Source organism: Sylvia atricapilla, chromosome 5, assembly GCF_009819655.1.
Source record: "Sylvia atricapilla isolate bSylAtr1 chromosome 5, bSylAtr1.pri, whole genome shotgun sequence".
Lineage (NCBI taxonomy): Eukaryota > Metazoa > Chordata > Aves > Passeriformes > Sylviidae > Sylvia > Sylvia atricapilla.
Window position 1 is genome coordinate 32,554,392 of NC_089144.1, and position 13,828 is coordinate 32,568,219.

Sequence of the window (13,828 nt, forward strand, 5' to 3'; positions counted from 1 at the left end):
TCAAGCCTGGATGGTAAAAGCCTGTGGTTTTACTTCTACAAAATAACATAAAGCTCATCTGTAACTTCAACTTTCCCTTTAGATGCTGCTGTTGCAAAAAAGTTATAGGTACAAAAAACGCACCGAAGACATTTTTAATCAGAGAATCTCTTCTCTACTTCATCTCCACATTACATCTATAAAGCAGATGTGACTCTCCCACCTCATTCCTCACCAGTCTTGCTGCAGAGGAAGACTTGCTTTCATTCTCTCTCCTGAGGTCCTGCCTGTTTGTTCTTCAGTGAATCCTATTATCCTGTCTGAGCAGCCACACAAGTTTAATGACTGGGGCAGAGACTGCTTCCCTGGCTGGCTGTTGCCTAGGTCTGGTGTTTCTAGTCACATTCTTGGGCACTAAGAGATGTGGCTGTGAATTCCCCAGGCTATGGCAGGTGTGCTTTCTCCAAGACACTCACACACACACTGGAAAGCTGAGGAGGGATCCCAGGCTTATTCCCAATGCCGTGTCTTCTGGCCCACACAGCACACTGGATTTCCTGGGCAGTCGCTTCTCCTCATGCACTATGAAAGGGAAGTAGAAAGTGAGGACTGCATTTGGCATTAGGCACTGCAGCGCTGAGTTGTAGGCACTAAAATCTTACATCAGACCAATTTGATTAATACAAAGGACAACCTCTGAAGTGCACTGATAATCTTCTATCTATTTTTCACAGTTCCCTTTACAAAAAGCAAGATAAAGTCCCCCCAGTCTAATACAGTTTCAAATGAAAGCAATAAATTCTTCTAAAAAAATACATCTATCTATCTATCTATCTATCTATCTATCTATCTATCTATCTATCTATCTATCTATATCTTCTGCTAGATGGTTCTATCTTGCTCTGTCCTGACTGGCCAGGTGGGATGCATCAGATTCTGGTTCCCCAGCTCAACATGACTACTTGGAAACTGCCCATCAGGTTCTGGATTTAAGGATGAGCTTTTTCATTCTGTTCCACAGGCTGAACTTGCCACATTCTGAGTCATGTCCTATTGCAATGCGTTGGGGTTTTGAGACTGATTTTTTTTCTCTGTAGGTACTTTCAAGTTAGCTGAGAAGGTCTGGGAGAAGGGAAAGGAAGAGACAGATGGGAATTGAGTCTTCTGATCAGACTCCCTTCACTGTATGTCTCACAGAATCATGGAATGGTTGAGGTTGTAAGGGACCTCTGGAAGTCATCTGGTCCAATCCTCCTGCTCAAGCAGGGCAACGTGTAGCTGGTTGCTTGGGACCATATTTAAATATTTTCTTATTATCTCTAAGGATGGAGATTCCACAATCTCTGTGGGCAATCAGTGCCAGTGTTGAGTTTAATAAAGTATACGTTCATAGTCATATTAAGTTTAGTGTATGTCTTACATTTTATAAAATTAGGTAAGGACTCCATATATGGAAGTAAAAAAGACAATAAGTGTAATATGAAATAACATCAAATATTCTGAGTATGAAGCAATAGAACCTGAGGAAATCTTTGTTCCTATGTAATCATACAGTGAAAAAGTTGTAGAGAACTGAGTATATTATATGAGGGACTACTCTTAATGTCATCCTCTCTTGCATGATCTCCTAGAGCTGTTTTCTTAGAAGAAGTCATCTAGCACTCAGTTATTTCTTGAAGGTTTCTTAGTGGACAATTAGGTGTTAAAACACGAGAAGAGCACAATCTCAATAGGGACTTGGGACCATATAAAAAATAAATTAATAAAATGAAATTGCGCTTTGATAAAATATACAAATAAGATAGAATTGAATACCTATGTACAAGAATTCAATCCAAAGAACTCTGCAGCAGCTGGTTAGTAATGATGCAGACACCCTGACTCAATAGAAATTTGTCCATGCTACTTGAAAATACTTGGTGTAGCTCAGTTTTCCCATACATATGCGATTTATTGCCTGCAAGCAACTAAGTATCTCTTTAAGTCTCTTAAGAGGTCCAGTCCAAACAGCTATCTCAGAGTTTATTTAAGGCCTTCAAATATGAAGGAGTCCACAAAATAAGAGTTGTGAAATTGTGACACCTTTACTATAACCCACCTTGTGGCTGGAGTATTCACCCCTATAATAGAAGAGCTATTCCTTATCCGCTTCATCAAAGGTTTGAATAGAGAGGTGACTCCCATGTTGCAGGGTGTGCCAGGCAGTGTGCTTCAGGGGATTATTTACTCCTTTCTGGCTGAGGCTGCAAAGATGTTACAGGTGATATTTACAATTTCTTCTCTAGATATGTTCTTCACAGAGTACACTGAAGACTGTGGATTAGACCATGCATCAGCTCCACGAATTTGCGAAGTGTTTTACTCATGTGGTCCACTCTCAGTCTTTTGAAAATATAGTGCAGGAATTACAGTTTACAGAAACCTGGAAATATAGTATATATATGGAATCTAGCTTTTCAGGTGTATTTAGCTTACCTAAATCCAGCCAAAGGATGTTGTAAACTACTGATATGTGCCAAGATAGTCTGCATATTAGTGCCTTTCCTTACACAAGATAAAGTCCAAGCCACAGGAGGGCAAAACAGCCAAATTTCTTGCCTCTGTGAGCTGAGAGAAGTAAGCACATTCTGACAGAGAAAGAAAAGAGGCAGTAGGCCCTGACTACATGAAGGTCGCTTTATAAATTCCATAAATCCTGAACTATTCAGGGACAAGAAAACAGGTTCTGCATAATTATCCTGGGAGTACAACACTGTAGTGTATGCTTAGAAAAAACACCAGAAGAACAGAATGCTTGATTGAGGCAAGGCATATTGATGATTCAAAAAAAGGAGCTTAATTTTTAAATAAATGTCATTTTTAAAGCAATCAGGGAGATTCAGTGTTTTTAATTCTGTGGTCATACAGTATCACAGGGACATAATTAAAAACAGTTACTTTTCCAAGCTGAGAGACATGCAGTTGCCAGGCAACATATTATATACTTGAGAACATATAACACTGCACATGATTTATGCAGTGCGGTTGTTGTGTCTCCAGATGCTGATACCATTGTATCTAATGCAGATTCTTATAGGCTCAGTCACCACCTATCTATAACCATCATGCTGAATCTATTCCTTGGTTTGCCAGCTCTATCCATCAGCTGCAAACCCATTTTTAAACCTACAGCTTGAATCACTACTGAAGAGTCAGTAACGTGAACAGAAGTTGATTGGAAAGGAGTAGCAATGAACTGCCTTAAACTCCTTTCCTTAAACTTTTATTTTAATATCAAATAATCCGTTTAATCATATTAAATCATCAATCTAAAAATTATTAATATAGATGTTGGGGGTTACTGTATTTGTGAAAATTAAAATATTTGTAAAATGTTTATGTCATGAGATATCTCCCAAGAAGCTAGATTTATAGGATATGAAAATCACACAAAAAATGACACTCAGAATTAGAGTTATTGGAAATCTCCCAAAATAATTGTTCTGTGTTTTCAGGTTCCTGGAAAGAAAGAACACATTTTCATTCTGGATCTCTAACTTAGCCTGGACTAGACTTTGTCATTCCCATGAACATGGCTTCATCCACTGCCACTTGGTTGAAAACTCATAAAAGAAGGTATCAGCTCCTGTGGAAGTTCATAAGTACCAGTAATCCATGTTATGAAAGCAAACCTATATGAAGTCCCATATGTTCAGATGAATGGCATGTCATTTGTGTTGGACTTGTTGCAATAGTTTGATGTCAGAGAATGAGGACTAGTAGAATGTAACATAGGAAACCTTCCTTATCCTATTATATCTCAGATGTTGTGGTTTCATAGACCATGCGACCCTAGTCCAAATGAAAGACTATACTTACATGGCAGTCAACAGGAAATAATTAGTTCAAGCCTGTATGAAAATCTAGTCCACGTATGTTAATTTTCTCAGATTTTATACAAGTCTTTGCTCCTATTATTATTATAATGTGAGAAGGGAGAATCGGCTACGACATTCGGGGGAAAAATGTTTTTAAAAAATGGTTTGAATATTTTCTGTTTGAGCTTTAGGAGCTTTGGGTTTGTGCCTGCAGAATCCTCCTCCTGGAAGTAGCCCGCTGGAGGGAGCTCTGACATCTCAAATACATCAACAGCCTCGGCTAGAAACTGCCCTGGAGGCCCCCAAGAAGGATCTTCTACACATCTTCAGTCTAATGCCCTTTTGAAAACTATGAATCATCTTTAAAAGGTATTATCTTTGGTCAAAATGAACTTTTGAAGCAGTGGATGTTAACAGAAAGCTTTTGGTTATATGTGTCTGAGAAACAGACTTTATAAAAATAACTTCATTTGGAGACAAGTGCCTGTGTGCAGTTTGCAATATTTGTACACCAAATTGTTGTGACATTGGCCGAACAGAAATAACAAAAGAGAACTATGACTAAGAAATGTTCAATCACATGTCAAAAATTAAAGGAAAAATCGGAACTCCTTACTGATTTTCTTCCATGTAGGATGCATCTTCTTGGACACTGGCATAAAAGCTTAAAAGCTTTACTTTGAAGACACTGTTGTAAGGCTAAGATCATTACATCTTACCTTTGAGCTACTGTGTGTCTCCTGTTGATAAGAGCCAGCAGTCCAGGTGTGCAGAGAGGGTCAGCTGCAAGCTGAGGATGTGATAGAAAGCCAGGTTTAACAAAGGACATGAGTATTCAAGCATTCAGCAATTCCACCCTTCTGCAGCAGGGACTTGGGCATGGCCTGAAGAATCATTGGCACCTCAAAATTCACCCAGAGAGGGAGACTGCAGCAAGGAGCACCTTGCTGTCACACTAGTATCAAATACTTGAAAGAACAATTTTCAGGTTAATCCCTGTCTTTTAAAATCCAGTGGCAGAAGAGGGACATCCTGATGTCTTTTAATACACGGGGACAGCAGCCCTAGAAGCAGGTCTGGATGCAATTCCTTCTGCAGCCTGAAGCCATTCCAGCTGACACCACACAGCTCACCCTGGAGTGCTCGCAGGCCATGACAGCAGCTGGAATTTTGAGAGAAGTTCAAGCGGTATTAAGCAAAATGTAGAAATACTGTGTCTCCTCAGACCCAGCTCAGAGCTGTATCCCTTCCTAGCCCTATTTCACAGTCTAAGATTCAGTTATGTTGGCATTAGCATTTCCATATAGGATCACAGAATATTTTGAATTGGAAGGGAATCACAAGGATCATCAAATCCCAAGTATCACTACCTTTAACCATCTGACACCCCTCCTGCATGAGTCTGGTTTGTCTTTTCCAACTGTGAAGGCAAAGCAGCTATGGGCAAAAAAACTCAGGAAAGCAGCATCATGCTATCACTAATCAAAACAGAAGATACTACAGAGATAGCCTTTATTTTTCCACCCTTTCCTCTCTCCACATATGCCTTTCTCTCAGGCAAGGGCTCAGCCAGAGGGTAGAGCAAGGGACTTAATCAGAGAAATGACAGTATGCTGCGTAGACCATTAATAGCCAGGCACTTTTTTTATCCGGATAGACTGCAGCTGTTCCCACCCATCTAGCCACATTAATGAATAAGCAGACTAGCTGGATGCTTCTGAGAAAATGAACAAGGCTGACATTTGAAGTGTCATTGCTGGGCTTCAAAATTAATGCCCTTTTGCAATAAATGAAGGCAATTTGCAATCTTTAAGCTACTGGCACAGATGGAAACAACGCAGAAAGCTGAGATTCCTGGATGGGAAATCTGGATGGCCCATGAAGGCCATATAAGGTTAGCAAGACTGGCAGTTGTGTTCCCCTATCTAAGTCCTGAGGGTATAATACAGCAGCCTTATTCATAGAAGCATTCCAGTTAAAGTCAGATAACAGCAGCATGATGAAGTCCATAGGACTGATTTTTTTAAAATGTGATGTTCTTAATTATCTAATACTGCTTCAAGCAGTTCCTTCTCCTCTTAAGCATAACCCAGCTTCTAATGTTCTCCACTCAAAACCATTAGTATGAGAAGGTCAGGAGTAATAAAGCAGAAAGAGCATTTCAAATTTAGATGAGAATGTATCCATTCTCAAACACAAAAATCCAAGTAGAAAATTTAAACCCAAAAGCTGTTTATCAGAGTTGCAATTATCTGCTCATCAAAGACTTTGAATACCACTAACACATCTTAAGTTCACTCAGAAGAGTTCTTTCAAAATACACTGGTGTTCCCTCACCAGGCTTGGAAAGAAAAGTCAAATCAAAAACAACCTTCTGGCTCCATTGGACAATATACTCTTAAATTTCAGAAGTAAGATGAAGATACAGAATAATGCCAGTGCATCTAAGCTGGCAGATATAAGATGTGTAAAGCTTACAGATTTGGCATTCAGCTCATTATGTTCAGAAGCAGAATACTAGAGTCTCAAAGGCTACCAGCAGAACAAAAGTAGCCCCACAGAGAGCACAAACCCTGCAGTGAAGATGCAATTACTTCTATATTTCTTCTCCTTCCAAATGGCAAGACTGCCTCAGTCTTTTCTCATTAAGTGACAAAGTTATTACTTGGAATTCATTCCTCCTTGTAATTAATCATTGGGAAGTGAATAGCAATACTATATAAAAAAGGATAATATTTTTAACAGCAGTAGAAGGCATAAAGTAGCCTCATCACTTTCTATATGCTAGTTATGTCATTAGTCCTATTATCACTGCTCAAAATGAACACGTTAACAAGCAAACATTAAAATACACTTCAGAATTGTAAAACCAAAGGACTAAATATTAACGTATCAATCACTTCTTTAAATCTCATTAATTTCTTCAAACAAAATAGCAATGAAACTAATGCAGGGAGGTTTGGGTATGGTGCTTCTCTTTTTGATTTAGGAAAAACACAATTCTTGTTCAGGTCCCAGACTCTCTGAGTCCTCCACAACTGAAATCTTACTTTACTGAACCAGAAGAATCTCTTAACATTTCAAGTTAGTGATTTCACTTGGAAGATTTCTTCTGCGATGTGAGCAATTCTCCACTGGATTCAGATGTATTTCATGCCGAGAGAGCTATTGCACACATTTGAACATGGCAAATTTGCTGTATACACACGTGCATGCCCACACATACATAGAAAATGTTACCTTGTGGTTGTTTTCCTGAATCCTCCTTCAGATGACCAGCCAACAGGATTACTTTCCAATGTGACTGCAATTAGTTAATTAACAAATGCAGTCTGCATACCCTTAGCTTCGCATTTTATTCAGTAGCAAAGGACCATAAATATTCCTAATTGTTGTTAAAATTCAGCATATCACTTTCAGGTTTTATGAGGTGGCTATCATTACTGTCTTATATGACCTCTGTTTATGATACTAAGGAAAATGGGAACAAAATCTAAAATAAATTAATTGTCTAAAATAAGTGAATTTCAGATGCTCACCTCTCTTGATTGACTTAGGAAGGAGGTTAAATGACCTGGTTAAATTGCAGAATCACAGAATGGGTACAGTTGGAAGAGACCACTGGAGGGCATCTAGTGCCACACCTCTGTTCAGACACGGTCCAGAGAAAGTGTCACTGAGGATTGTGTTCAGACAGCTTTTTTGTATCTCCAGAGAAGGAGACTCCTCAACCTCTCTGGCCAATCTGTTCCAGGACGCACTCACCCTCACAGCAAAAGAAATTCTTCCTCATGTTCAGGTGGAACTTCCTGATTGGCAGTTTCTGCCTGCTGCCTCTTTTCTTATTGCTCAGCACCACTAAGAAGAGCCTGGCTTCATTCTCTTGATACCCTCCCTTCAGATATTTACAGACGTTGATGAGATCCCTCCTCAGTCATCTCTTCTTGAGGCTGAACGGGCCCAACCCTATCAGCCTGTCCTCGTAACAGAGATGCCTTAATCATCTTCGTAGTTCTCCACTGGACTTGCTCCCAGGGATCTATGTCTCTTTCATACTAAGGAGCCCTCATTTGAATTTGGCATATGGGTTCAGTTGCCTGAATTAGGGTGTGTGAAGCTCACAAAATGGACATTCTGATCACTGTATTCTAAAGAAACTCAGCATAATGGACAAAAAAAGTAACCTGACAGAGTACGCAGTAAAGCCTAGGGCTTGAAAATGGTCATGGACGCTGGTATAGCACGAACTTACAGCATGCTACCAGCTCTACATACTCCACCTGTAGACACTCTTACTGTGGAACAAGAATGCCCTTTCTTTCTGCATCTGAAAGAAATTGTGTGCACTTGTCTTTACAACCAATATACCCATGCCAGTGGTCAGAGTACTATTCCTGGCAATGAAAGGTGAATGACAGCTTAGGCTCCCAGAGAAACTCAGGCAAGGGAAACATCTCTTCTGAACTACCAAAGTTTGGGCCGCTCACAGTCTTCGTTCCATTGCTGTGAAGGTCCAGCTGAATGCTTTGGAGCCACTTTCAGGTCAGCCAGGGTAAAGTCCTGGCTCTTCTGCAGCCTGTGACAAACCCCATAAGCCCAGATCTCATCTCTATGTTTCAAGAGTTTATAAGCATGGAGGAGCATTAGGCACTGCAGTGGCTGGGGGCAGGGGAGAGAAAAAAAGCCTCACTGGTTTTACATCTTAGATAAGCAACTGTATTTGCTAAAATAATCTCATTCCAAAGCAAATAGATTTGATTCTTTAGAAATGTGCATCTTATCAGTGACAAACATTTGAACAAGCTCTTTGAACGGTGCCTCTTACTGATTTTTCAATAACAATCTAATGTTTCATTGTTTCAATTAAAGCTTGGTCTTTCACTTAGAGACTTACTGTCCAATTGTAAAATGACTGATTGACTACAATTACAAAGCAAGATGAATTATTTGTCTTCTTTTCAGACTAAAGAAAATTGGTGTAGGGTTTTATTGTTTAAAGGGGTCAATGTGTTTCATTATGTACTCACAGAGAATAGCTCAATGATTCTCCAGCAACCAGTTATATGGACTATTTTTATTAGCAGCAGAAGAAAGCAAATACTGCACAGCTCATTGGGCTGTGTAAATGAAATGCAATAATGAAGTTCTCAAGCAAGCAGAATCAAGCATGCCCGTGTTATTCCCTTTTTGCACTAAGTGTATGAAGTATTGCAGGAACTGCTCTCTGTATAAACACGTCTCTGTTCTATCATACATAATTCAGGTTTTCCAATTTCCCGGTGGAGTAGATTATCTAACTCCATACACGGAGGTACAGTCCACAAACCCTGCATGAGAACTGTACCACAACACTACTGTACTACACTGCATTATTGATACAACTCTGTCTCCTGCAACAACATATGTGCTCTCCATCAGCTTTATCCTAATACTTTCTAAATGTCTATAGCATCCTCCCTGCCAAGACCTGGATATGCTCCACAAGCAGTAAGCTGGAGTTCACAGAACAATGGTTAAACATGACTTCTCAAGCATCATTCTTGAGTGCCCAGCGATTTATATAAGAGGACTGTTCCACAGCTCCAGCACTTGCTGCTCTCAAAATTCATGGGAACTCTGTGGGGAACGGGTCTCAAATGACAGGCATTTCTGTAATAATCTTCTGTGTCCTGCAAGTCACCTCAAATATGGCATTGCAAAGCCCAGGCAGGGTCTGTTCCTGTGCAATCACCATCCTCACAATAGGATTGCAGGCAGTGTAAATCAGTGCAGAATTGAGTCCGGAGACTTGAGCTGCCATGAACATCTTAAAAGAAGATTACACCCATGTAATAACACACAATCCTTTGCCAATCTCTAAAGAAGAGCGGGGGGGTGGGGGGGGGGGGGAGGTGGAAAGCAGAGGGAGAACGGGGACAGGGGGCCAGAATCAGATTTCTCAGCCAGCTCAATCCTGGTTGTCCTGGAGTCCAACCCTAACTCAGGGATCCAGAATCTGCGCAGCTCTGAGCCTTGCATACTCAAGCCTGCTGGCTCCCTGGCCCATCCTTCCTCAGTGTACCATGGACAGACAGCACTGAGCTGAGGGCTGAATACAGGGAGGTCAGTCTCCAGAGCCCAAAGGTGGTTTCTTCATCTTCTCAAGCAGTAACATAATCTGTCTGCAGCTTCTGTTTTGGCTCTGTGGAGCCAGGCTCATTCTCTGGATGCAGGATGTACTGCAGAGGGAATGGATGGTGTAGGCATGGGCATTCAGCCTATCTCTTCTTTTTACAGTCTTTCCAGCACAGGCTCAGTGGTAAGAGAGGGTTGCATTCTTCAGGACTCAGGAAAGGACGGCCAGAACATTTCTACACTTTCAACCATATTTGGACATGGTTTGTATGCCCAAGTCCTAGGTAAGGGAGAAAGGGACTGACCTGGCTATAGGTGTCAGCTTGCATAACTTCACACAGGGCACAAGGGGACTTAAGCACTGTTCCCTGTCCTGTTTGCAAAAACACAGTGCTCTGAAAGACTAGACAAGACTTACAGCTAATCTCCAGCTAGTGCCTCATGTTCCCAGGGAATACGGCCCACTGTCTTGTAAATCAGCCAGTCCCCAGCCAAACAGATGGACTTAAACAGCTAGGAGGCAAGATGTTGGCATCAAAGGTTGAGATGAAAATCAAAGTGGCTGGGATTACAGAGATGACTGCTCTTTTCAGGCTGGGTTTCTTATTCAAGGGATGTAATTTGACTACCCAACCTAAACTTTTTAATTGTTTTTAGACAATAACCTCCTGTACTAAGACAGTGTTAGGTGATCTGGATTGGGATCAGAGTGGAAAAAGATTGCACTGGGAGGGCAAGAGGAAGAAATGAAATAAAATTACACAGAACAAAACATGAAGATGGAAAAGGGAACAGGAATCCTGTTACCCTGATCCCCCAGCAGGAAGAGCATGGTACCTAATGAAAAATGAACTGCAAAGGACATATGTACACTTACTGCTGAAATGCTGAGGTGTGGAACTGAGCAACTGTAACACCAAGGCATGGTGCTTATAAGAATTAAATACAAACACAAGCAAGAATGTCTGCATGAATACAGTTTACTGTGCCACTGCTCTCTGAGCACCAGGTCCCCACAGCACCCAAGCTCAAATCCAGCCAAATTACTGGGTAGCTGAATCTTGAACCTTCCCAATTGCAGATGATCCCACAATTCACTTGTTGGTCCCAAAGAGTCAAGTCCTGGCAGCATCAGAGCTAGCTGTCCAGGACTGGATCTCTGGAAACTTCCACCACACAAATTATATAGCCACCATCTTAGAAATTCATTGTAACTAGTGTGCATCTTTTCTTAATCATTCCTGGACATACCCGACATCGATGGAGCCCTGTCTCCAGAAAGTCCCCTGCCTGTTTTTAGCCTCCTCAGAGCTGACCTGCCTGCAGTTCAAAATCTGAAGCTGTGCCTTGGTTTGACTTTTGGCTTTGACCCATGAATGACAGCCATGTACTTTGTTCATCCCAAGGCAGCAGTGCAACAGTTTGCTTTTTCAATTTTTTTTTTTCCAGAAAGCTCTTCTCTGGCAAAAGCAAAGTTTCAGAGCAGCTGGGGGGAAAAAAATTAGTTGTACAACCTGAGCCATACCTGAGCTCTTCTGCATTCCCAACCTTACAGCCAGGGACCTTGCAGAAGTGTAGGTACCAGCTCTGTGAACCACTGTGCTTGACTCCCGGCAGGCATGGTCTCACTGCACCCGCAGAGCTGGCAGCCAGCTCTCATCCTCCACAGTCCCCAAGGGCTGAACCAGGCAGAAGAGGCTGTCCCCACCGCAGCTGGAGGTACACCGGACCAAGGGCATGCCAGGGTCACTCAGGCCCTTTTGACAACGTGCCTCATGGTCCAAGTTCCAGCTATTCCTGCCCTTCTGGATGATCTTCTTCCCCTTTTCCCAGCCCCAGCTTTGCAGGGTGGGCTGTGCACCACTGCTTGCTGGGCTGGAATCCATCCTTCTAAAGCTAACATCGAACGGGACTGTCAGACAGGGCCAGCCCATACGCGTGCCATGCACAACAGCCCAAGGGAACAGCATTTTGGGCGGCCTCCCGCCCAGCTTTGCTTGTTTCCCGGAGGAGATGTGGGGAATGCCCCACACAGGCATGCTGGCCCTCGAGAACAAGCTGCACCCCATGTGAGCACCGGGCGGACAAAAGCGGTGGAAGCAAGACCTGCTGTGCCGAGGGTGCAGCTCTCCCCTTGAGTGCTGCCATGCTCCGGCCCTCTGGGTCCGGGCCCCTACGAACACCGGTGCAGCCGTGCCCTGCCTCCGGAGAGGCACATGGGGTCCCCAAAGGCACTTGTCCCCTCCGGCTTCCCCCTCCCCGGGCGGCTTGGCGCTGACGACAGCACGGGGCTTTAACTTTCCCCGCTGGATCAAGGTCCTTCTGCAACCGCGGCGCGGCCTCACACCGCTGTCCCCCGAGGGCATCCGACTACCGTGTGCTCGATGGGGGCGGCGGAGCGGGGATCTCCCTCCTCCCACCGCCGCCCGAAGTGGAGCCGTCCGGGCCTGCTGGGCCTCCGGCTGCGGGCCGAGCGGGCGCGGCACCCAGGGGTCCGGCCCGGGGCTGGCGGCGGGGCGGCAGAGCGGGCGGACAAGGCGAGCGAGGACGGGGGCGGGAGGGCAGGCGGGCAGGCAGGAAGGGAGGAGACAGCGGCGGGAGGGCGGGGAGAACTTTATTCCCGGAGACACCTCTCCAGGGCGCGGCGGGGGAGCCACCCGAGCCGGCGACTGCTCGCCCCGCGAGGTTGGGACATGCGCCGCGGCGCTGCCGCCCGGGGTTAGTCACGGCGGGGCGCCGGCCCCGAGTTCCCACCCAGGCGAGCGCGGCGACAGCAGTAACCGGTGTCTCTGGCGTACGGACCGAGCACGGCCGCCTGCCTCCCGCCCGCCGCTCTCTCCCTGCTTCCTTTCCCCTCTCCCGGGTGCGCGAGCAGAGATAACAATGGTGGGGCGCAGCCGCCGGGCCCCCGCCCTCGCCTAGTGGAAGCGAGTGCCCCGCGGCCGCTGCTCCGCCGCCCCGCCCTGCGGCGGCCCCGGGCCCGCGGACCGCGTTGCTGCCGGCGGCGGTGCCGGGAGGCGATGGTGCCTGCGCCGGGGTTAGTCTGATCGCCGCTCCCCGCCTCGCCGCCTCCGGTGCCGGCGGCGCTCCCGCGGGGCCAGCGCCCGCGCCTCACCGGCCGCCGCGCTCGCTCGGGCTTGCGGCCGCCTGACACAACTTGGGAGCTCCTCCAGAAAAACAAGAATAATTAGTGAAAATAATTTAGAACAAGGCGGAGAAGCGGAAGAAGCGAGTGGATAATGTCAACCCCGAGCAGATTCAAAAAGGACAAAGAGATTATAGCGGAGTATGAAAGTCAAGTGAAAGGTAAGCGCGGGGAGGCAGAGGGAAAGCCGCCGCGGTGTCCTGCCGGCCCCTTCCCCCGGCTGCCGACCGAGCCTCCCCCGCCGGCGGGCCGGCCGGTCCCAGTTGCCCGAACTTCGGGGCGGGAGGGAGCGGCGAGAAGGCGAGGGAGGAGGCTCCCCCCAGCGCTCCGGGCGGCGCCGGTGGGTCCGAGGGGCCGGGGCCGGACCGCAGCTGCGGTGGCTCTTCCACAGCCCGGCCCCGGCCGAGCACCTTCCCTTCCTCCACCGACTTCGGTAACGCCCGGGGGTGGGGGGGAGGGAAGGGGAAAGGGAAGACAAAAAAAAGCTTGTCAATTGCTGAGGCGAGAGACAATGCTAAGCCATACCCCTTTCTTGAGGCACATGGCTGGTGTCTCCCACCCTCCCCTCAGGGCTGTAGTTTCTGTACTGGGCTGTAGAAGACGGCTAATAAAAGAATTGCCCTTGACTACTGAATGAGCCCATTCAGCCATCCCAGGAAGTATTTCAGCCTCGCATCGCCCGGCTGTATCGCATCCAACTATTGTGCCAAGGACAGCGCCGGCAGATCCTGGC

At 45.4% G+C, this 13,828-nt stretch overlaps 1 protein-coding gene across 1 annotated transcript in view; it reads left to right on the forward strand.

The window, feature by feature from the left end:
* The first annotated feature begins 12,641 nt into the window (after window positions 1-12,641).
* SRGAP1 (SLIT-ROBO Rho GTPase activating protein 1) overlaps window positions 12,642-13,828 on the forward strand; it is a 144,662-nt gene continuing 143,475 nt past the window's right edge. Inside the window, 1 exon segment of the mRNA XM_066319103.1 lies at window positions 12,642-13,256. Coding sequence (XP_066175200.1) covers window positions 13,190-13,256 — 67 coding nt within the window. The 5' untranslated portion in view covers window positions 12,642-13,189.